The sequence below is a fragment of the Melopsittacus undulatus genome, chromosome 2 (assembly GCF_012275295.1).
Source record: "Melopsittacus undulatus isolate bMelUnd1 chromosome 2, bMelUnd1.mat.Z, whole genome shotgun sequence".
Lineage (NCBI taxonomy): Eukaryota > Metazoa > Chordata > Aves > Psittaciformes > Psittaculidae > Melopsittacus > Melopsittacus undulatus.
The window spans coordinates 87,507,480-87,532,692 of NC_047528.1; the positions used below are offsets into that span (position 1 = coordinate 87,507,480).

At 43.1% G+C, this 25,213-nt stretch overlaps 1 protein-coding gene across 2 annotated transcripts in view; it reads right to left on the reverse strand.

Moving 5' to 3' along the window:
- Nucleotides 1-25,213, reverse strand: part of EFHC2 (EF-hand domain containing 2) — an 81,198-nt gene that overhangs the window by 48,974 nt on the left and 7,011 nt on the right. The window contains exons 2-3 of one of the 2 annotated variants that reach the window (XM_031051412.2): nt 16,502-16,650; nt 1,481-1,669 (exon numbers count right to left, since the gene is read on the reverse strand). In XM_031051412.2, the coding sequence (XP_030907272.2) occupies nt 1,481-1,612 (132 nt within the window). In that variant the 5' untranslated portion in view covers nt 1,613-1,669; nt 16,502-16,650. Of the gene's footprint in view, nt 1-1,480; nt 1,670-10,704; nt 10,805-16,501; nt 16,651-25,213 lie in introns of those variants that run through there. The other variant, XM_005151718.4, reaches the window with a different exon arrangement.

A 25,213-nucleotide genomic window follows, 5' to 3' on the forward strand; every position in this document is an offset into this window, starting at 1 on the left:
TCCAGTTACTCTGCTACTGCTGAAAGTTGGAAACCGAATTAAAATTATAAGAAAGCAGACCACTTAGAAAGATAAACATCAACTCAGACTACTTAGATCATTTTTCATGCAGTCCTTCTGCTGAGTAATAAACTGCAGCACTGGAAGACACAGCTGCATTCTAGGCTCGTAACTGGGGAAGCCAAATTAACTGGGTAGTACCCTTTAACAGTCTGCAATTGATACAAACACATAAGCCTTCCAGAGGCCAGTTTCATACCTGCAAAGTCCTGTCCTGTATTGCCCTGTGGAAGAATACACTGACTAGAGAAGGAACATCAAAAGGCCAGCTACCTCATTTCACCAGCCAAATTCAGGTCCCCACTGCCTCCTACCTAAGCCCTTTATTTCATAAAGCTGGGTCCAAGTCATGTTAATCTAAATATAGCCCCAAGAAGCAAATGCACACCACTCATTGAAAGAAGGGTGTAGATAAAGCTCATACAGGACTGGCTAAAGCCTCCATTTTGTACTTGAGCACACTGCTGAAAACTATGTAAGCAATAGTAGGGGTTTCAGAGGTAATGCTAACTGAAGTCACGTTCAAGCTTTACATTTTCTTGTAGTAGTTCTGGTCTGCCAAAGAAATGAATGTGTAATTGTACTGCAATTACCTGCATGGCTTTTCTTCTAAAGTAAAAATTATGAGATTAGCCATTCTTCGCAATATTTAAATACCATAATCATTTAGTCATGCAACATTTCAGCAATCTGCTGAATGATTTCTTTTTCTGGATCATTTTCCTTCTCTGATTGTAGGCTTTTTGCTTTAGAAATAAATCATCACTAACTAGAATTTAATGTAAATTTAAACATGAAGAGTAATGACAGTGTGCTACAAAATTTGTATCATCACAGATTACAGTTATTTCCTAACTCTCCATCTTTGAAGGTGTCACTGTAGTCTTGTAAAATACAAATATTAATTTAAAATTCCTGTGTCTATAATGGACATAACCAACCTACCTGCACATGGACAGATCACACCAAAGGCAGCAGGACTTTGATCAAGTAAATATGAAGGCATATGGGAATTCCAAGTCTACAGCACTCCATGGAGGCCCATGGTTCTCAAGTGCCCATTTTCTGCTGGGCTGGGACTTACCTTAAATTCTTCACAGGCTTCCAAATAATTACTTCAATGTCATGATCTTCTCTAAAATTAAATACATCAACCACTCCCTTATTTTTATTACATCCTGCATATACAGAAATATTTTCCTGTGTTGCTGTACAGCTTAATACATATTCATATTAATTGTCAAATATACCAATATGATGGAAAAATAGATGCTACCACTCTTTTTGCCTGTGTAGGAACTTTCTTTGCATGCACAAAATAACCTTATGAAATATCTAACTAAATTTCACCTTCCTTTATAACATCTTTGTCATATTGTAGCTATACACAAAAAACATACAGAAACAGATTTCTATGTACCTGCTTGTCAAATGCTACCCAAGCAGGAGCATCACTTCCCATCCCTTCAGGAAACACACTGTGTTTAGGTGTCAGCTTCTGACCAGGCAGTGGTTTACCTCCAACTCCAGGTTTATTTTCATCAACCAGCATAGAAACATTATTGCAGAAACCCCAGTGCTGTGACTTGTGGAACTTTTCTTTCCCTACCTGCAATAAATTTGGAAGAGAAAAAAAAAATAAATCTGTGTGTTTGTTTTCAAATCCATGAGATTTAACTATCTAGACAAGGAGGATTAATCACATAAAAGTTTCTCTGTAATTACTTTTAAAACAGAGTCTAAAAACCTGTAACAACTGGAATGCTGCAAGTGAAATGACATATTTCAATGGTCAAATTGCCAGCATTATAGATGAAAATTGAAAAATATTCCAGCAATTTACCCAGGCTCAGAGACAGAATGGTATCAGGTGGTTTTAATCCTCCCTCTCCCCTGCAACAAGGATTGAAGTATGAGATAGAAAGAAGCAAGTCACCCATGAGAACTGCTGCAAAAGGTAGAGGGGGGAAACCTTCTTTACAGATCTTCAGAGGACAAATAGAAACAGTTCAGGAGTACCCAGAGAACAGCCTGCTCTTATTACTTATGTCAAAGACCTTATTTACATTTGTATCTCCAAGTGTAGAATAAACAGCTCTGTACTAGTGAATATACTTGGATTTTGGAAGGTTGGATCTAAATCACAGAATATTCATTCCATCTGAGTTTACTCCAAAAGAAGATTTCTGTAGTGATTTCTTTATATTATTACTAATTTTTTTATTCAATTAAGGAGGGAATGCTTAAAAAAATGTGCACCATCAACTCCAAAGAAACCCATCTTGCCTACTTGCATTTCTTGGCTGGAGCTGGAGCCAGTAAAGGGATATAGAAAAGCTTCTGGCCTGACATGAATATCAGTCCCTGAAGGGCATGTCCTTCCTAATGAGCTGCCTGATTTGCTGGCCAATTCTCTCAAATGGTGGCAGTCATTGTGAGCTGTGATTGGGCAGCAATCCCTTAACAGCCCTACACATCAGCCTCACAGGAGAGGAGAGGGGAATAGGAAAAGCCAACAGAAAGTTCCACTAACTCTTCCTGCCATGAGCAGCAATCCTGACTCATTAGCTCCTCTCCCTCCACTATACCTCCCTTCTTCACCCTCTCAAATCCTTCAAACACTTGGTCTTGGAAGGCAGAAAAAGGCCACTGGGTAACTCACCCCAGCACAACAAGTAAGGGAAGACGGAGACTACCATACCTGTGCCCTTCCCCAGCCTGGGACTCGATGAACATGCGGAAAGATAAACCTAAGGGGAAGGAACTAATACTATGGCAGAGCACAGAACAGGCTCTGTGTAGAGGAAAAGGATGGACAATAAAATTTTTCATAGCAGCACTGGAGCAGGTTATGTTGGTAATGTAGCAAAGTGCTAAAATTGCTTCCCCTTCTGTATTTAGAAGACCGGGCATCACTAATTATTACTGTTATAATGGATATATTTAAACCATTACTCCCCAAAAAGGCATAGGCAACTCTAAGTTACTATCATAAACAAAAAAATGGTACAAATAATGATTTTTCATTATGGCAATGTGGAAATGCTCCAAAATAACACATGCTCAGCACAGCTTTTCTGGGATCAAGTGTAAACAGTGAAGCAGTAAAACCTGAAAGTAACCAAGTAGCTACTTCATTCTATCAATATTAGAGTAAGGAATTTGAAAGGCAGATAACAAACCTCATGGCTCATAACATCCAATGCTCATATATACAAACTACTACACATTGAAGGTTGCATCCCGAGCTGTTCACCTGCCTTGCAGTTACCTAAATCCAGTGACACAGGACAGAGAGCTGCCCTTGACATGATTGCGTGAATCACTACTTTAGCTTTACCTTTGCTTGAAATGCTTTTTCATTCCACTTTTGCAAGGATAGTAGTATGAAAAAGTAATTACATACTATTTTTACATATTATTCTTTTTAATACCATAAGAATCAGTGGCCCTACCTTGCTTAGGTTAACAAAAGCTGGGTCAGCCAGCACCCTTTGAAACAGTCATTGCAAAACAAGATAAGGTTCGCATACTGGGGACAGTGACTGGCAGGAGTTTGGAAGCACTTCTCCAAAGAAGATATTTAAAAGGTAAGCAATGTTTTGAATAAAGATGAATAAAAGGGCACATAGCTAATTTATCATAGTTCAAAGAATAATAGAAAGGAAAACAGGAGGAAAACTCCTGAACCATACATTTATAACTCAAGAACAAGGGTTACAGAATAAAAGAGAAAATCAACAAAAGGAAACATTTCTGTAACAGCTAGTCAGCTCCCAAGCCCCCCTGTCACACAGCATTGCTCAAGCCAAGAATTTAACAAGATTAAAGAGCTGCACATTTGCAGGAATACTGCCCAAAATAAAATATGGCATATCAGCACATTGTCTTGAGCTGTGATATAAAATGTTGCGCCTCAGTGGGCAGTGTAAGCACTGACCATTTAGGCATTAGGAGGGGATCTTCATGTGGTCATCCCACCCCTCCCTCAAGAAGTGAGCACAGGCACTCTCCCAGTACGGGGCTCTGGAACAGACAGGCACTGATGGGGTCTGGCACGCACTTCGTAATTTATCCGCACTTAGGATGTTTTTTCTTTATCTCCTTTGGGCATTACTGAGCTGCCCTTTCTTCTATTTCTTCTTTTAATAATTTGTTCCTTGGTAAGCTGATACGGAGACGTCAGAATAGAAGGGAGATTTCTGCATTTATCTGTTCAAATGTGGAATAACTTTATTGAAGCTGAGTTTTTAAAGGGATATTTCTAGGCAGAAACTTCTAATTCATTTTGAAGGTGCTATAGACCAGATCCACTTTTTGGCACAGCAAGTATTTAATTATTTTCTCCCATTGCCAAAGCATGAGTTGGGAGAAAGGCGTAGTTATCAATGCACAGTGAGTGGCAGTTTTCCTGAGCAAGGGAAAGCTTTTCATGTCCTCAAAGCTACTTCTAGAATCATCTGCTGTTCATCTGTTTCTGGATTTTGGTCACCTTCAGTGTGCTAAAGTGTTCATCAAAGTAATCCAGGTTTGCTCCTGCTGGAGATCTTCCAGAATTTAGGGATGAAACTGCAATACCATTACAATTTCATATGTAAAATATATGGTCCAACAGCTGTAATTCCATTAAGAATCTTCTGTGGCATTCTCGTAACTTCTTGAGGTTTAACAGAAAAACTATTTTAGACTTCTTACCACAGAATTACCTATAAGCACCTTCTCCATAAAAAGCACCTATATCCATATGCAGAATAATCTCTTCGTTCTAAAAGTCTGTACAGTTATTTCTTAAAAAAAAGATGTTTGGAAAAAGTAATTATAACCGAAGATCACAAAAGAGAAAAATGACACTTGGGAAACTTCAGCTAATGCACTCAGACCACATCCAACCTAAAATAGTGACAGAACATCACGTTACCTCCACAGTAATATTAAATGACTTCTAAAAGAAATCTGTGAGAGCTTTACTGTGTCTGCTGTGCTAATGCAGCTGAACTGAACAGGCTGGCCTGTTCAGATCTGCTGAACAAAGCTGCCCATTTTATGTGTGGTGAGCCTGAAATAAATATTGAGGATACATTCAATAGTGACTAATGCAAAGGTCAGGATTCTCTGCAGCTATTAGCTTTGCAAACACAGCCACTGCAGTCCTTGGGGAACACCACCTCATGCTCTCTCCATCTTGCTCTTTAAAACACTGGTAGAGTCACAGCAAACTCGTCAGGGAGCTGCATGTTTCAGCTGAACCAAACGCAACTGGAAATCTCTCACCACAGTGCCTGGAGCGATGTGGGAGCCCTGTGCACACACTGTCTCAGGATCTATGTTGTTTTAACTAAGTTCCACAGGGAGTTATGGCAGAAACTGCCTGTAGCAGTCTAGTTTTCTTCACTGTATCCACTTCGAATTCCCATCTTGAGAACAGCAGCTACACTGTGGGGGTCTGGCTCAAATCCTGTATCAGGATGAACTGTGGCATTTCTGAACTACTCCAGGCTGCTGATATAGTTCCAAGTTGCTTTGGTTAAGCAATGGACATAAATGCAAATGCTGCATGCTGTGCCAGCCACATTCACATGACCGATTTTCAACTCTTTCATCATCCCCAGCTTGCTGCAGAGGTTTCAGTATGTTCAGAGGTTAAGTAGTACTGTAAAAGGAGGCACGCCTTAAGACACTGTTCCTAGGAACGCTGGTGCCCCTCGAATAGACCCCAGAACAAGGTACATCAACACGAAGATCCTGAATCAGTACAAGAAAGATATGGACCTGTTGGAGCAGGTCCAGAGTAGGGCCACAGAAATGATCAGAGGGCTGGAATACGTCTCCTGTGAAGACAGATTGAGAGCTGGGGTTGTTCAGCCTGGAGAAGAGAAGGCTCTAGGAAGATCTTACTGTGGCTTTTCAATACTTAAAGGGGGCTTATAAGAAATATGGGGACAAACTTTTTAGTAGGGTCTGTAGCAATAGGTCAAGAGATAATGATTTTAAACTAAGAGGGTAGATTCAGACTAGATACAAGGAAGAAATTGTTTACAAAGAGAAACACTGGAACAGGATGACCAGAGTGGCAGTGGATGCCCCAGTCCTGGAAACATTCAAGGTCAGGTTGAAAGGTCTTTGAGCAACCTGAACTAGTTGAAGATGTCTCTGCTCATTACAGGTAGGGTAGAATAGATGATCTTGAAAGATCTCTTCCCAAACTACTCTATGATTCTATTAGCTCACCCTTGCTGCCTGAGCTGGTACAGCCTGAGAGAAGGCAACAGATGGATATAAAGAAAAGGGTCCAAAATGCAACCCTGACAGGCAGCTACAGGAAGATTTGGGTTCGTCAGTTGTGAACACACAGAAATCTGGGGGAAGGCGGCTGAGGTGCAGGAGGCACTGGAAATAGTTCAGGAAAGAAGGCCAGAGAAAGAAGAAGGGAAGGCACAGCAGGCAGGCTTACTTATAAAGAGGTTGGCAAGCACTTCTTCAAGAAAAAAAATGTCTTATTTTCGTGCCAGTGATCACAGAGCCACAGAAAATACTCAAGCCAGGAAACAGAGACAGCAAGAGTAGCACAGTTGAGGGCAATTCCAAGCTCACATAAGAAGATGTGGAATTTCTGCTGTGCCACTAGTTTGCAACGGAAACTGATACTCTCAAGGATGTACTTTTCCTCCTGAAATCTATAAACTCATTGTCCAATTCTCTGAGAAATGCCATGCAAAACTGTTGCATTGAATTCTCTCTTTGAGAGGGATTTCTAACCTTTGGCAAGAAAATACACTGGTCAGCAAGCACTTGGTATATCTCACCCAAGCAAGTATGTGGTCCTCTCCCTTAGCTGCTGATGTAAGGCAACATCAATTTGGTGTCAGAAGGGGCAGCTGCCTTTCAGAACAAGTGGTAGACCACTAATACTAACAAAGTAACGTTGCTAACAAAAATGTTGTTGCACTGTCACCAGTGTCAGCCTTAACGTGGTTCAAACTCCAAATGCGCTAACTTTTTCTCATGGTAACAGAGCAAACCTGTCATATGCTACATTTCTACCACACACAGAATTAAACATGGTTATCAAGATCTGTGCTTTTCTGCCCTAACAAACAGGTAACACACATATAATGTATGGACAAAGCTGAAAATCTCATTATTGCACAATTTCTGTATCAGTTGGGCTCTGCAGTCAGAAGTACCTACATCTCCCTGTGGTCCTTACATATTGGCTTCAGTGTCAGGAACAAGAGAAAACAATTGAAGAATTCCCGTTTTCAAGGGTATACAACAGGTAGTGAAATTTTCAAATGGGTAAGTCACAAATTACTGTCTGTGAAAATAAAGAAATTAATAAACTCTCCAATGCAACAGGATGGTAAATAATGTGTCAGTACCACATCCTGCCATTGACGGGCAGACAAGGACCCTTCTCTAAAGCTGTCAGGACAGAGGAGTGCTGGCTTGCTGAAGAGCAGCAGCACTCCCAGCACAGACTATGGCCTCCCCAGCCAAGGCAAAGGGGAAAGACACAACTTCTGCCCATTAGCCAGCCCCTGAAAAGGGCAGGAGATAGGCTAATCTGCGCTCAGAATCCCAGCCTGTGCTACATCTCCTGATCGCCCACATGTGAACATGACAGGCACTGCTGATGAGCAGCTTATCTTTGGACTTCTGTTCAGGGAATAAGGATTTTAAAGGAGGTAAAGAGGTTTTATTTGATGAGTGGGCTTATGTGTACACAAACTACTGTCATTTTGATTTTAAAGAGATCTGAAAAAAATAGGGGTGTTTCCTTTTCCTCTCTTTGTAAATATTTTACGCCCCGGACACCTTCTACTACAACTGTCATTCTTCTCCAGCCGATCAACCATGGCACTGCTTGTGCTGTGCCTGCCCCTTTCATACCAGCTATTAATTTAGCACAAAGGAAACATTTCCTTACGTTACAGTTGGAACCACTTTGTCTGTTTTAAAAGTGCTCATTCCCCTCCAGTCTCAGAAGCTGTGATGCCCGAGGAACAAGAAGTTGCTGAATCGGGCACCAGTCGGTTGCAGTTAAGAGAAAGAAAAACAGTAAAAGCCAGCCAGCGGCTGCTGCTTTTCCCAGTTGCCAGCACCAGGGGCGGCTGTGAGCCGCCAGGCCTCCCTGCCCTTGTTCATGGCCGGAAATGAAGCGTTTCTGCTCCTGGCTAAAGAGGAATTAAGCGTTCTTGGTACAGCGAACTAGAAGTAATAATAATCATGACAAAGGAGTAGTACAAGGGCCAGAGACCTAAGTACCGTGAAAAGATCCCTTACTCCCAAGTTCCCAGTAGAGTCCCTGCTGCCTTAAGTTATAGTCCATTGTCCCTGACTACCTTAAAGCTCTGTTTTTCTGGAGACAGCCAAGCCACCTTATTAAACACAACTACGGTAGAAAAAAAATATACGCTCCTCTTCCACTACCTGATCCTATATACGAGGCAGGTGGAAGCATTAGGGGCAGAGAAAAGAGGATTGCAGCAGTAGCTTTAACAATGGTAAGAGTGGAATTAATACCCATAATTATAAACCAAGCACTGGCAGGAGAAGCAACCTCCTGTCCTCCACTTGTCCTTCTCCATGGGGCACTTTGCTACTGTAGTTTGTGTGCAGTAAGAGGCACTGATGGTGATGCATAGGGTAACGACAGGTGTAAATACTTTCTTCCTCTTCAATTTATCTATAGAAACGGCACTTTTTTGGTTTTCCTTTAAATATGCCCTTCTTAGCCTCTCATTTGTGGAACTATATTAAAATTAAATCTAATAGCTAACAACTTAGTGAAGATAGAAACACTTTTTTAGAAAGGCAAGTTATCAGTATGAACTCCACTATCTCAAGGACTGTCAAAAAGAGGGATGTGGAGCTCTGACAAAGGTATAACCATGGTCTCACAATGCTGTCTCGTGACAACTGTGGCTTGGTTTTCACACCTTTGGTTCTCATAACACATATACACACTATATGTACTTCAGCATGGGGTGTTCAATGCTTTCTCTGTGTAACTCTTCCCAAGTATGTGAAGCAAAACACTGTCTTTTCTCTGAGAAAGGAAGCACCACGTTTATCACAAAACCTCACCACTGCTCCTGTGGAGCTCTGAAGACAACTCACTCCATCACACTCCAAAGCAAATAATCCCTGTTCATTAAGTTAAATTGAAATTTGGAGAACAATAAAGTCACAGCTAACACTGAGCTGAGCTATTCTGCTTCCACCCTGCAGATACCAATAGTACACACCTATTTCAATGTTGCTGATATGCCCACTCAGCTACCTCAAGTGTTATACACACAGCCGTTTACAATACAAATTTGAATGCAGCAAGAGAAACTGAGGATTCACCTTTTTTTTTTTTCTTCCAAAAGAGTTGTTCCCAGCCTGCTGCTAGCTAGTTGCAAGGAAATTGCCTGAAAGATCCTCACTTGTAAGCTGGGCTCCTCCTGCAAGAGGCCCAATGTCTGCATATCCCTGTGCAATGCTGACACACACAAAGCAAGGCTGGGGAGTCCACATATTTCTGTGCAATTTCATGCTGCCTGTTCCAGCTACAATTGCATCTACCTGTTTTGGGGGAAGGTGGGGGTTGAGAGCTGGAACACACTTACTGCAAAATGATTCGTAGCCCATAAAGTAGGCTCCAAATATGCTATGAGCTTGGAAAAGTCTCATACTGAAGGGGTACTGATACTTATAGTATCACTGGCATCAATACATGTGTGTTCACAAACCAATTGTAGATTGTCCCTGAACAGTCTCTCTTAGGGCAGACCAAAGCAACCCTAGTCAGGATGCAGAAGCGTGGCTCCAACAGCCACTGTATGTTCATAGTGTGAAAAAGACTGATTACCATCCAGACATTGTAACATTATTAAGAAAGTCCACCTTGTTTCATGAGGCACCAGCTACAGTGGCCATGCCCAAATCCTTCCTTACCTCCTGCACCATTTCAGAGTACAGACTGTATTCAGCATATCTCTAGCTATCCTTGACAAACAAGTCTGAAGCAGTAATGGCAGGCTTCTCTTTTGTTTACTGCTGTAGCGCACGATAAAAATACCATCTTATATATTCATATAGCCACATGCTGGTATTTAATAGTACAGGAAACTGAAAAACCACACTAGCATACCGAGGGTTCCCCCCTCCTCTGCAAAGACTTTTTGGTTTATTTAGAGGGTATCTGCCTCTTCCTATTTTGTTTTGTTAAGAGACTCAAGAGCTCAGATCGCCCCACAGCAGCTGCCAGACCCTAGTCCCGACCTGGCCGCACAATATTCCCACTCCCAAGGTAAAACTGGAGGCCGTTTGTACCCTCAGCGGCACCTTGTTTTCTACGTGCCCTGTAAGGGCTGGGGGGTGGGTGGAGGCCTTCGCCATGGCACCGGCTCTTGCCCCAGTCCTCACCCGCCCTGGCCGGCTCCACCGACAGCCACCACAGCTCACCCTGTTCCCCCCTCAAGCAGGCGGAGTGCTGCCAGGGCCCACCGCATGGCGGCCACATCGCCCCCGGCCTGGCCTGAGGGGGTAGGCTGGGCCAACGGACGCCAACGCTAGCGTCAGCGGCGCCACCGCAGCAGCCCCGACACCAGAGCTGGAGAGTGAAGGACAAGAGGCGTCCCCTCCACCATCACTCACGTTCCGGTCGCGGGAAACCCCGGGCAGGAACGGCAGCGCCATGGCCGCCCCGGCCCGCCGGGAGCCCCGCGACAAACCCACTCTCCGGCCGGCCTGCATCGCCGGGGGTGCCGTTGCCTGGAGACCGGTGGCGTCACGGGGGGCGGGGCGAAGGGCGGCGGTGCGGAGCAAAACCGAACCTTCCCGAGTGTCAAGTCCTGCCGAGTGAGGCGCTGCAGGGACCGACCGGGTCCGGCTCGGGGCTCCCGAGCACCGCCGGCACGACCAGTGCCGGCTCCCTGCTGCACCGCCGCCGGTTCCCCTCGTGTTACCGCCCGCCCAGGCGGTATATGAGGGAGGTGGGAGCTGGCCTTCGTCCTCAGGAGCCTCGGCCCCGCGGGGGTGCGGCGGTGAGCCCTCAGAAGCGGGAGGCTGATCAGTGCCTGTGGCTTTTGGGACCGAACCAGGATTAAGTGCGAATCCGTGTGTTTAATTTTCCAGTATTCATTTCCATCTTCTCCACAAATCTCTCTAGGTTTCTCTCAGGCCCAGAGCTCTGAGCAGCCCTTTCCTTCCCCCATCTCCAGCTTGCTGGACGGGGTCCCCCCAAAAATAGTGCTGGAACCAGGGTCATGGATGGGGCCAATCCCACCACGTTTCCGTTTTCTGCATATATTAATTCTTACTGTTTCCCATTTTGTGAGTTTAATGCAGCAAGTTTTACTGTGGGGCCCTGGCGGGCTTGGAATGCGAGGGGTGGGATGCTTTTCCATCTTCTATTTGGTTTATTTTTTGCATTTTAGTCCACCGGGATGGTGAAACTAGGTCAGTGGGTTTCCACTTTCTGGTTTCCCAGTGCTGGATTATGCACCTGCATTTGCATTTAGTGCGGAAAGGTAAACATTTAAAGTGTATTTTAATTGAAAATGAAAGGAATCATCATTTTAATCACATTCGTTTCATACAGTGGGTGGTATTACACTCAAATTTAAATTTCAAACAGAAAATACACTGAGAGTTTCTCACGGATGGCTGGGGGGGGGGGGGGGGAGGCTGTTTCTTTCTTTAATGGAAGTAACATTTTCCTTGTTAATAAGGGACGATGCCTTCCAGATTGCCCCCACAACCTATTCCAGAGAACAGCCACCACACCATATAATGTTCCTCCATTTTACATTAAGCTGTTCATGAATATATTTTTTTAATTAGAATTGCTTTTTACAGAAGAAAAAATAAAAGTTTATGGACAAAATAGATAAGATATGGATAAAACAGTTAGCTGAAGCCCAAATATTTCAGTTCTGATATGCCATCATGCCGTCTCAGAGGAGCTGTACTTCAGTTGCTTCACATTCTTATTCTCATAGAAGGAGTGGAACTCCCCTGCCATATTTCATACTCTACGATGCATTAGACCATGAAATTCCCATAACATGTCATCTCTTCTCCCTGAAACAGAGGCTCGTGGAACAGCATGGGCAATGTGTTCAATCTGAATGAGCCTAGGAGGCACTCCCTGTACAGCATTCACTAACTGAATTGGTATTTGAGCAAAAATGTTCTTATTTAAAAATCTGGAATTTCAGTGAAAGTTCTTTCACTTTTTTTTTTTTTTTTTTTTTTTTTTTTGCCAAGAGTTGCCCCCATCACCCCTGGCCTGGGAAGGGAAAAAGGAAGAGGTGCAAATTCTGAAAGAGTTATTGCAGGACACGCAGCACTGCCACACTTCAGCAGTGAAGCTCTTCAGCATCACCCATTGTTCTTTGCATGTTCGTGTAATCCCCAGTATCCTTTCAGCATGTCTTTTGACAAACACTGCACAGGAGACAGCTGGCATACTCAAAACATACTTTTCAGTTTTGGCAGCTGTCATTAGGGAGTGAGGATCCCCAGGAAGTGTTTGGATCCATTTTATAACAGGTATGTGCCAACACGTCTCCCTGAGATTAGCAAACCGGCCCAGTTGTGGGTTCATGCAGAATTCCCATAGGCCCCTTGCAACTAATGGCACAACTTCTCATTTGGGGAGCAACCATCAACAGAACACAACAGTGAAGTTAGTGTCTTCTTTCACTTCATTTGTCATTCAGATTTGGTATCTCTTGTTTGGGTTTTGTGGCTTTTTATATAGTGGGGCAGTTTAAATGTCTTAATTCTCTTCTGATATCAATAATAAAACTGTTGTTCCAAGTGAAAAACATGCAAGGGAAACAGCAGCACTTCTTTAGGAAGGTTAATGAAGGGCACAGCATCAGATTCCAATGCATTTCCATCAAAAAATCCCATGCATGGTCCCTAGCCTTCATATCAAATTGTTCTTCAGATCAAATTACCTTCTGCCTCACCCACAAAAGAAGTCTCAGGGAGCTGCAGAGATGGGAAGCATCTTCCTTTTACACCAAAAGCACAGTTACAATGTGATGTTTTCCACCAGTCTTCAATCATTCTTTTGCTTTCAAAAGTGAACCACTCCCCCCCAACCCAAAACAAAAAGTGTATTCTATTTTAGAACAGAATTGTTTCTTTCTGCATTACCTTCCCTTGGGGGTTTCTCTTACATGTGTTGTCTTTTTATTCCTTCTATATTCACTCAATACAGACCAAGTGAAAACAAATTAATTTTAGTGCCTTTTCTGGGAAAAATAAAAGTACTACAGAAAAAGCATTTTTGATAAAAGCTTTTTATTAAATGAGGATTGTTAATGACAACAAAGGCAAGTAGTTGGCAGTAGTAAACTGTATATTCTGACAGTACTCTTCTGATAATAGTGGTGAATGTACGTAAGACTGCATTATTTGTACAGTTCAAAGGAAGGAGAAAGCAGGAGGGGAGCTAAAGCTGAGGAAAACGTGGGAAATACTGGTTTTGTGAAGAAAAGAGAGATTCTAGTCTCTTTGTATTGAGATTGTGTTTTTCTAGCAAACTTGAAATCAGTGAGGGTACTCAAATTGTGAACTTCTGAGGAACTCACAGCTTCTCAGAAAAGACTTATCTTTTGAAAAAATGAAAAATAAAATAAAATTGGGTTTTAGTTTGACCAAACGCCATTGGCTTCAGGGCCTTGTTAGTCCATTTGTCTGAGTGGAAGACCAGGTCTTCCACTTCCAAGATGTGTCAGTTTAGATTAGGAAAGTTCGACTAAAATCAGCATAATTTAGTATCACTTCACTGTGAAGACATCTCTGCTTCTGTCATATGTTTTACTACATCCTCTTTCTGGGACTGGTTTTACAGGCCATGTTAAGGCTGGGCTGTCTGAAATTAGATTATTCCCAGGCTGCCTAGTTTGAAGTGAATTATGTTCCCATGTGGATCATCATGCAAGCACCCTGGAACATGAACAGAAGTTAAACTCTGACATGCACTTAATTAGGTACCAGAAATAAAGAATGGAAAATATTACCTATAACTACCTCACCTATAAATTCCTTAGGCATTTCTTAGCAAACTATCAGACACTAATAGTCATTGCAGTAATCACCTGTGGGGTAGGATGAGACGAATCAAACACAGATACACACAGAGCTACCTGTAGCTAGCTAGCATACAGGGGGAAAGAGCAAATCATAGAATCATAGAATAGTTAGGGTTGGAAAGGACCTTAGGATCATCAAGTTCCAACCCCCCTGACATGGGCAGGAACATCTCACACTAAACCATATCACCCAAGGCTTCATCCAACCTGGCCTTGAACACTGCCAGGGATGGAGCATTCACAACCTCCCTGGGCAACCCATTCCAGTGCCTCACCACTCTAACAGTAAAGAATTTCTTCCTTATATCCAATCTAAACCTCCCCTGTTTAAGTTTCAACCCGTTACCCCTTGTCCTGTCACTACAGTCCCTAATGAATAGTCCCTCCCCAGCATCCCTGTAGGCCCCCTTCAGATACTGGAAGGCTGCTATGAGGTCTCCACGCAGCCTTCTCTTCTCCAGCCTGAACAGCCCCAACTTTCTCAGCCTATCTTCATACGGGAGGTGCCCCAGCCCCTGATCGTCCTAGTGGCCCTCTGGACCTGTTCCAGCAGTTAATCATTTTGTTTTCAACAGTCAATGAACATGTAGAAAGCATATGAAGATACTTCTCTAGGGCCAGAAAACAGTGCACAGACTATGATTTTTGGCTGCAGCTGTGAGGTGTTTCAGAGAACACACACAAGGAAAATAGGGCATTTTTGCAGCTATGGGTCTGTGCTGGCCATGTACCACACAGGTGTTTGGCACATTATTGCTGCAGCCACTCCCTGCCCCAAGAAGACAAGGTATTAAGCATGAATTTCCACAGCTCATGGCCCATAACCTTTTTCTCCTGGTGATGCTATGGGGGATAGGAGAAAACAGTTACATGCAGACTGGTCTCATTGGAAGGTTTCCTTAGGCCAAATGATCCCTCCAAGGCCAGTTGTTCAGATTCAGCACATAAGGCCCATTTGCACTTGTGTCACCTCGCTCTAACTTGCAAGGCCTTTTGGGGAAGCAAGGCATTGAGCAGGGAGAAGGGTAGAAGCTGTGGTACCCCCAGTGGTGATACCTCGCTGGTGCAGCCTCCATGCCGGAGCTTGATTTTCCTCCCTTCCTGTCCCCGCCCCATCACACCATCTCACAAATTCATCAGCCTCTGGAAACTTGATGGAAGAAGTTTTGCTTGTTCACAGAACAAGGTTGGTGGGCATGTTTCACTGCCATGCCAGTTTAAAGTACTCTGAAGTTCCTACTCATGATACCCAGCTCTTTTACATAAGGTGTGAGCTTTTGGAGGATGTTTGCAATCAGCCCAATTTCCCCATCGTTGAAGTCGGGGAGAGTATGAGGGGCCACTGTCTTCAGTCCCCCACACTTCTGAAAGTACATGAGAAAGAAATATGCTGGGGTAGTAGATTCCCTTGAGTTGCCCCCGCTGCATATATTCAGTGAGATATGCAGTATGGAGTAGCTGTTCCGTTCCTCTTCACCCTCCTTATGTGGGCTGATTTGAGAGGCAGCCACACTAGTAAAATGAACCTGACAGAAAAGCCTCTAATTTAATTCAGAAGCAGAATGCAGATTTTTTTTTACAATTAAACTGTAGTTGTGGGTTTAATACAGCATGCAGTAATTGCTGGGAAAAGTAAGAAAACTCCATGATAGGTAACACAACTAAAAGCCTACAGGAGGAAAGTAGGAATACAGCACTTGGCAGACACATAGCCATTCATCAAAACACAGCGAAGGCCTTCAGGTTATGTCATCACCTGCACAAAGACCAAAGCACGTGTTCATCCCTCCAGATAACATCTTTTTCAGAGTGAAGATAAATCACTTGGGAATGTGAAGTTCCTGTTGCAGGGGGGCACAGTGACTCTCCAACAGGGGCAGCCTAAAAGGGCAGCCACCCCAAGGCAGCTGCATGAGAGCAAGGGAAATGCCACTGTCACCTCCACTGCAGCATCCAGACACCTGATGACAGTGTCAGACACTACAGAATGATGGTCACACTCGTGGCCACAATAAAGAAGGGAGGCAGCTATTTCCCTCCTGAATGTATTTGTGTTTCTTTCCTTTACTCCTGCCTTGTTTGGGATGTCAATGGGAGCAAACCCACCCACGTCAGGAACATTTAATGACTTTCCTCTTCTTGCTCTCACCCTGCCTTGCTTACAGAAATGAGGGATTTGGCTCAGCAGAAGTGTCGGTATACATCTTTCCTCCTGTCCACCAGTGGTGTAACTTGCCTGGAACTTGAATCTCCGTGCTCACTGTCAAAGCTCTCCCATCCAGCCAACAAGGCACTGCAAGAACTCAAAAACCCCAGCCCCGGCTCTGTTCAGCCAGACTTACCAGTCTGTTTCCTTCTGCCTAGGAAAATTCTGTCGGCATTTCTCCAAGTCTTGTAAGTTGCCTTGAGGATATGCCATTGGTTGAGGCTGTATGACTGATCAATTCCTCCCTCTCCTCCCATCCTCCATTTTCCAGCGTCATCTCTTCAGCTGATGGATAAAACAGCAACAAAAAATCCCCAACAATTTTTAAAATTCCCATGGCAATAAATAGATAGATAGATTACAGTCAATTACCAGAAGCAGTTATTGATCAAGGCAGGTTTAGAAGTGCACTTTCTTTCTGCAATCAAGCTTACAATACAATCTGCCCAGCATTCAGCATCTATTTCAATCAAAATGAAAGGGGAGGAAATGTCACTTATTTTAAATAAAAAGCTTTCAAGCTGTACTTGCAGTCTGCTTTGAGGATCTAGAACAGATCAAAGCTGCTTTGAGAACTCATCCATTCTGCTTCAAATATGATAGTGCATTGTCCATAGAGAAAATCAAGGCAGTGTAAGATATCAAAGGAGAAAGTACATTTTGGGCTTCCAAGCAGTGGTCTCAAACCTGGTGAAGTCTGCCAGAATAATAATGGAACAGGAGTGACATTAATCCCCTCAATCAGAGAGACCAAGACACTGGCAATTGCGGGCACTGCACCAGAAACAGTTTCTTAAATTAATCAAGCTCTGCCTTAATGGTAGTGAGGTCATCTGTATGGATCAAAAGCCTTGGTTAATGCCAGCTTCTCAAAACTGACTGAAATTAGTCAATTATGAACAAGTTAGGAATTGAGGTTTACCCCAGACCTAATCCCTTTGCTGATTAGGACGTTATTCTAACTTCCAGCCTAGAGGCATCCAAGGGAACCGTATCCTTTTCATCCTTGTTTTGGCATTGTCCTTTGAGTAGTGTGTCTTTTGTGCCGTTCGATGCCTACTCCTTATGTAATGGCAGATAGCAATCACATCTCCTTTCAGCTCTCTGCCAAGTTTAGTGAACCAGACATTTTGGCACTCCGCTGTATGATAGTTCATCATTCTTCTGAACACCTAATTTTGTCTGCTTTTCTCTCTGCCTGTTCCAGTCTGCATCTTCCTTGAATAAACGTAGCTATTCACAATAACCTAAACGAAGTCTCACCAAGGTACTGCACTGTTCCAGTCACTCTCATCTCTGCTGTCGCTCTGCTGTGTCTTCTCAATATTTCTTTCTCCTGTCTTTTTGCTTTCTTGGGCTTGTGCTTCCTCCAACCCCTTCTCATTTCCACTCGTACCACTTTTTGTGCTGCTGCTTTTCTTCACTGCTGCTTTTCTCCACTGCTGCTTTTCTCATCAAAGGCCAAAATAAGTGAGAAAAGTGCCAAGTCCCCCTTTCCAAACCTGTTGATTGAAGGTGCTGAAGAATAAGTGGTCTGCAGGGAATAAGATTTCTTGGGCTGCTAGCTTGAATGGAGCTGTCTGGTTCAGCCTTGTCAAGTCTTTGAGTACAATTTCTTACTGCAGAGCTCCACTGCTGCCCTTCCTCTTTCTAAATGTACTCTGAAGGGCTTTCGTATCAGTGTGTGAGGGGTATGGGTAAGACCTAATGTAGGGAATGGGAGAAGCAGGCTTCATTGTCTATCAGAGTGGTTTCATGCCCTTAAAATGTGTTTTTCAAGGCCCTGATGCTGCATGGCCTGCTTCTCTTCTATCCATTGAAATTAGAGTCACTGTCCTGATGGTGTTTTGTCTATTTGTTTGGAGATAACCTGTGTTAGCACGGAAAGAAATGTCTTAACTTGAAGTTCAGTTTGAACTTGTAATTAAGCTCAGTTCTTTTTATGAAGGAGGTACCTATTCTTACTTGCTATGGTTCTACCTTAAAGATGGGTCAAACTTCAGATCTTGTCAATGAAAAAGATAAAGAAGGTTTAAATGAGAGGTGAAACCTTCTGTAATGCTAGCTGGTTGCTGGTACATTCCACACCACAGTGAGACCATATTTTTGTGTGCTAAGTGCTATAGAAAGGATAGTTGACAAAGAAAGAAATGAGTTGAGGTTGAATCCTTAAAGGAATTTCAAGTTGAACAGAAACTAATGTGAAAGTTGAGACTGTAACCTCGGCAGTGTCCCTTTAAATTACGCTTAATAAATACCACGGAGCTGAAGTGTTCTGCATATATTTGTAACAAACGGTTGCACAAATATTTGGCTCCTAACGATGAACTAAATGGTATGACATTTGCCTGAGAAAATTAATTACTTTAACGTGTGTTGTATAAAATATGAGGTGATCATGTAATGTATGTGTATACTGTAGAGTGCTGCTGAGTGACTAAGTTATTACCAAAGGAAATTTATGAGAAATAAACAAGAAATACTTAGAGATGCTGTAAATGTCATGCTATGCTCAAGGGCCTTTTGTGGCTGAATAATTTTTATGTGGATGAGGATGACAGGATCATGCAGCAAAAAAGTCACGTTAGAATGAGTTAATCTTTGTATTTGCACATAATTTTATTGATATTTAATGTAGCTACTATGTTTCTGTTTCAGATTGTAGGGTCAGTTCCTAATGAAGATGACATAATCAAATCAAACTGAACTGAATGATCTAGCATGGTCTCAGCATGAAATTTCAAATTGTGTCGGTTCAAGAAGAAAAGCTGCCTAGTAAAGAAGTGGGAAATAAATTGGTCCTCATACTCAAATCACGGCTGGTTTGGGCAAAATCTCACTGCCTAATTTATGTGACCTTTTAGAAGACTAAAGTAATCTCCCTTAGAGGTGCTCCTCTGTGCAACTCTTACATCTTGCAAGCAGGGAAGGTTTAGAGACCGCCGGATCTCTGTCCTCTCCTCCCACTGGGATGCTCTGCGGAGTCTACATAAGTCTGCGTACATAGGTAAGAAATGGAAAGCATTGAACTGGAGAAACATGAACTGGTGAGGGAAAAGCAGATGCATACATTACTTTGCAAACAAAAAGTGTAGAACACTATGGACCAGATCTCTAAATAGTGGCAGGCAATAATATGGTTAAAATAATCACGTCCATCACACTCATCTTCTGTTCCCTAACTGAGAACCTCAGATAGGTGAGGCTCTTTCTTGAGCACCTAGCAGAATAATTTAAAAAACCAGGGCTCTTTGGTTTGGGAGGGATGGGGGGGATGTATTTGACTACTTCAGTAGTGACGAAGAACGTGATAAACTAGGGCACAGCCTGCTCAGTGAGTGCGTCACTGGCATTTAGTGATGCAGCAGCCCTGAAAGCAGCTCCCCAGGTGGCAATCCTGGAGTCAGTTCCTACCACAGGAGAGGAACAGCTGGAGAGTGTGGAGGACAATGGTTATGGGAGACTTACAGGAGTTTTAAGCTTCAGGGACTGAAGGAAAGGTAACATAAACCTGAAGGCAAAGGACTTGAAGGTAGCAGACTTTAATGAACACGGGGGATACTAGCAAGTAAATTCTTATGATAGAATCAGAATCATAGAATAGTTAGGGTTGGAAAGGACCTTAAGATCATCTAGTTCCAACCCCCCTGCCATGGGCAGGGACACCTCACACTAAACCATATCACCCAAGGCTTCATCCAACCTGGCGTTGAACACTGCCAGGGATGGAGCATTCACAACCTCCCTGGGCAACCCATTCCAGTACCTCACCACTCTAACAGTAAAGAATTTCTTCCTTATATCCAATCTAAACCTCCGCTGTTTTAAGTTTCAATCCATTACCCCTTGTCCTATCACTACAGTCCCTAATGAATAGTCCCTCCCCAGCATCCCTGTAGGCCCCCTTCAGATACTGGAAGGCTGCTATGAGGTCTCCACGCAGCCTTCTCTTCTCCAGCCTGAACAGCCCCAACCTTTTCAGCCTGTCTTCATACAGGAGGTGCTCCAGTCCCCTGATCATCCTCGTGGGCCTCCTCTGTACTTGTTCTAACAGTTCCATGTCCTTTCTATGTTGAGGGCACCAGAACTGCACACAATACTCCAAGTGAGGTCTCATGAGAGCAGAGTAGAGGGGCAGAATCACCTCCTTTGACCTGCTGGTCACACTTCTTTTGATGCAGCCCAGGATACGGTTGGCTTTCTGGGCTGTGAGTGCACACTGAAGGAGGCTCATGTTCATTTTTTCATCAGCCAACACCCCCAAGTCCTTCTCTGCAGGGCTGCTCTGAATCTCTGGGAATCAAATCTATGTAAGAAAAGATCTCCAATAAGAGTTGATGGTGTATGAAAGAAATTAAAACAAACAAACAAACAAACCCCAAACAAAATTAACAAAAACCCCACAAACAAAAGCAAACCAAAACAAAACACAGTAGAAACAGAATCACAAAATATTTGGGCATGTACAAAGGATAGAAAATGCAGTAAGAGCTACCTGTGAAATCACAAGCTCTTCAGTAATCTCAAGTGCAAGGAGGGAGTGTGCAGAACATAGAAACTAGGTGAAATATCTAAAAATGTATGTTAAAAAAAACTCAGTGTGAGCATACAGAGACAAAATCAGGAAGTTTAAAGCACAAAATAAAATATTTCTATTCTTTGCTTATACTAATATGGCATTTTAAAGGCATTTTTGATAGCAACGAAAAGGGAAACCAGAGGAAGAATGATTCCATGGGTAGAAAAATAGACAGATGATGCTCAGAAAGCTTATTGCCTTTTTTAAAGACGACTAGAAGAAGACAAACAGAATGCTTCTGTTAAAAGTAGGGGCAGGGAATTGTGGAGATGGTGAATTAGGAATAATCACCATACTTGTAATTTTTGCGAAAAAGACTAAAACAACCAATCAGGTGATTTATAGTTCCATACAATTTAAAAATGAGATGCAGCTTGATATGATTTGCCTTTTTCTAAATCCACCAAATTTCCTTTTATAATGGGGAAACAGGGTAGTTGGAACTAGATGATCTTAAGGTTGTTTCCAACCCTAACTATTCCATGATTCTATGATTGTAGGTACAAGAGGAACAATATGGGCCACACACAAGGTTGTGTGTATGTGTACACGTGTGTGTGTACATCTGTGCTGAGAGTCAGGGAGGGACTGGACAGGCCCACCACAAATACACTTGGAGGGGGCTTTCAAACAGAGGCAGAAGGTGAGATCCCGTGTGGTTCCTGCTGCCTGTGCTCATGCAGCAGACTGTAAAATGCAGGAGCACCTGAGCAGAAGGGAGCTGTGAGAGGGACATGAGTGGTAGGTGTGCTCTCGCTGTGCTCTTGCACCTGGGAGCAGCTGTGGTCCTTTTGAAAAGAGGATGTGCAGCGAGGAGGAGAGGGCACAGGGAGGGGGTGCAGGGTCTTGTGCTCGTGGAGCCTTTTGCTGCATCCTGTGCTTCTGAGCTGAACAGCAGGAAAAGGTGTGGCCCAGGAGAAGACCCTCAAAAGTCTTGCAAGTAAGAGGGGAGCCAACCTTCCCAGTGCTGACAGCATCTCGTCGTGCTTCTGCAACCCAGATGCTTATGCCAATGCCTGAAGGAGACCACTGAGTGTGGGGAAAGATGCTGCATGTAAGAAAGCCCAAGGTTCAAAGTGTCTCTCTGGAGCTGTGATTCTTTACCTGTGCTTAATGGACATAGTGGATAAGGCATGATAAAAAGTAATCCAATTACACTAGGAAAATGCTCTAGTGCTGAGGATGATGAAGAAGAGTGATATGCCCCTGCTGAGCAGAGCATCCTCATCTTCCAGCTCTTGTAACAACAGGTTAGGTAGATTTCTGCTAGGTATAGTTTAGGTACAACTGATCCACCTCAAGGTCAGTGGGACGTTTACAATGAGTTTGTGCAGCCTCTTTCATTACTGTTTTTCAGCCATAATATGATGTATATCTGGAGTAATGGCCTGACAGGAACCTCACTGGAAATGTGAGACTTTTCACTCACGGCCGTCTGGCTCATCATTTGCTCTGAGGTGCACATTCAGGCTTGTTCCTGTGGTCTTTCCTCCTTCTGCACAGCTAGTAGCTGTGTCACTCGGTATACCCAACCAAGGACCAATCCCTCGGGTGGGATATTTTGTCTCTGGGCATAGCTGTGACAGACACCTTAGGGAGAAATGCAGAAGCTGTGTGAGTGGGTAACCAGTGAATAAACTGCTCATTCATGGAAGGGCAAATATGAGACTCCAGCTTCTACATTAAGAAGTTAAGTCCTAATATGAAGCACTGTTACCCCAGGCCTGAGGCTGCTCACATGTTAATGCTGGCTACCATGACTGTTAGTAGTCTCATTAGTTAGGGAGTGGATGACATTTTTTAATCCTGCAAGGCAGCTGAGGCAATGAAGCTTCACCCTCTCACTGAGTGGAACAGCCTTCCTTTCCCATCCCCTGCCTCTCAATGTCACTGATAGGGTTTGCTGTGCATGTGAAACAGCTGGGAGAAGTGACAGGTCTACCTGCTCATGACTTCCTTAGCTTGTACACTTCTACTGCTCCCTCCATAAATCGAACAGCTTCCTCAGTCTTAATGTGGTTTTGTTCTCAACTTCCCTAACAGTTTTCATTAACCATACCTTACATTTCTGTGTGTCTTTATAGAGAAAGGGCTAACATTAACCTCTGTTTTAATGGATAAAACCGGGTTATTCTGAAGGACAGAGAAAGGTAATCTACTGCGAGATACTTGAAATGCCTCCTAGGAGAGAGCCCTAAGCTCACTGTTGTCTGCAGAGGGATCACTGGGAGAGTAAGCTGTTTAAGCTAAATTACTTCTTCTGAGTAGGTCTCAGTAGTGTGTCAGGCTGATCAGAACCAAATGCAGTACTCCAGGTGAATCGCTAAACCTTGATGGCACTGTAATGTCATAATAGTGAGTGTATTTTCCATTCCATTCCTTATGTACCCCAACATCTTGTTTGTGATTTGACTACTGGTTTACACTGAGCTTCCAGATGAATGTCTCAATCTTTCCTGGACTTTGTTGACCGTAATTTAGGATCAAACACTGTTCAGAATGCTTCAGGTTAGTATATCTGCTGGACAGGATTTTGCATTAATGAGCACCAACATAGCTTTGTCATCCCAGTGCCCACATGCTCATGCTGGATATGACAAGGATTCTTTCCTCTCCATTGGCTCAGCCTAACCTAAATAACTTTGTGTCACCTTCAAAGGTTGCTCCCCTACCTCTTTTCTAGATCACAAAGAGATCGCAAATGCTACTCATCATGTTACACAATTAATTGGCATATTAATATTAATATAGGATCTAAAAAAAGACTGAAAAAAACATTCCAGCTTCAAAGATAGGAGATGGCAGGATTAAGGCTTCTTATGTAGCTGTGATCTAAATCCTTCTGTACAGCAGTATAGGTTTTAGTCATGGGTATATAAATGATTATTCAGAGGACCCCTTCTTATTTAGGAGGCAGTATAGAATCTGGACTAGATGGACTATTTTTCTGACCAAGGATGCAGTCTCTGGGTAAATATGTGAATCTCCTAACAAGAAGCAAGTACACAGCTGTGGCAAAAATGGCCTGGGCTGGTTTGGGCTACCCAGTTAAGGTGATGGGTTGACATCTATACACAAAAGATTCCAGCCACAATCCCCTTTTACTTCCTGTCTTCCCCCACAAGGATTCTTCCACCCTAGCACAATGTCAGAACTGGGAAAAGAAGAGGCTGATTTTTCTGTAATTTCTATGATCAGAAAAGTAAGCATTCCAACTTTGTTGTTCCCTGTGGAGACATCAACAGGCCTAAATTCTCTTCTGCATTTGTAAACAGCTGGGAAAGTCTGACCCTTAAACTGTGTCCATACTGCTTTTCTTCCAGATACCTCACCCAGCAGTTTGGCAGATTAAGTAAATTTGCTTTGGGATGAAGGCAGATTTACTGGAATGGTTAGTAACTTTATTAGTGTTTAACATGCAGCTGTATTGAATAAGTACATTCAACTGTAAATAAGAGCCAAAATTCTGTATAATCAGATTAATACAACACACTATAACAATATTTGTTGAAGCAGAACGATGCAATATTGACCACATTTGCAGTTTGTACTGATCTGGAAAGATAAAAAAACCCAACATGTACCTGAGAAGACTGTCACTAGAGCATTATTGAGAGGTTTTTTTCTGCTGTGTAGTTTTTTAAGAACCAGGACTATTTACTTGTCAATTGGAAATTAAACCAGTGAGACTCAATTAATGCATGACACTATTCCCTTTGAGCACAAACATGACTCAGAAGCAGCTCATAAAGAAGACAAGCTCATGCTTAGTTTAGCTATGTGACCTGCTTAGTGCTCAAAGGGACCCATCAAACTGAAATTAGGCAGTTAAAAAAAATCATTCTAAATAAATTCAGAAACTAACAGATCCTAGGATCTCTCTGCTCATTTATATAGCTTTGCTATCACATTTTCCAGTGTTTTGTCAAGTTTCTCCCCTAGGTGGGACATGAAGGTGAGAGGAGGTTGTCTAGTCACAACTTTACAGCCTGTGCATCAAATGACAAGTCATGCATAGCATGGTTTCAGCCCATTACCACGATAACCAGGTGGTGTTCTGTCCTGTGCTATGGCTGGCCACGGTTTTCTATGTTCTCAGTGCTTGGTCAGCCATGGTGAGGATTGCTGTGGTGGTAATTTAAAGAACAAAGATTTTTGCAGGGCCAAGCTGCCAGCCAGAGCCGAGTAGATCTGCCTTTCAGATCATGTCGTATCAACTCAAGGTCCTAGGAAAGGAAAGGGACATCATTCCATGTGGTGTGTGTTTGT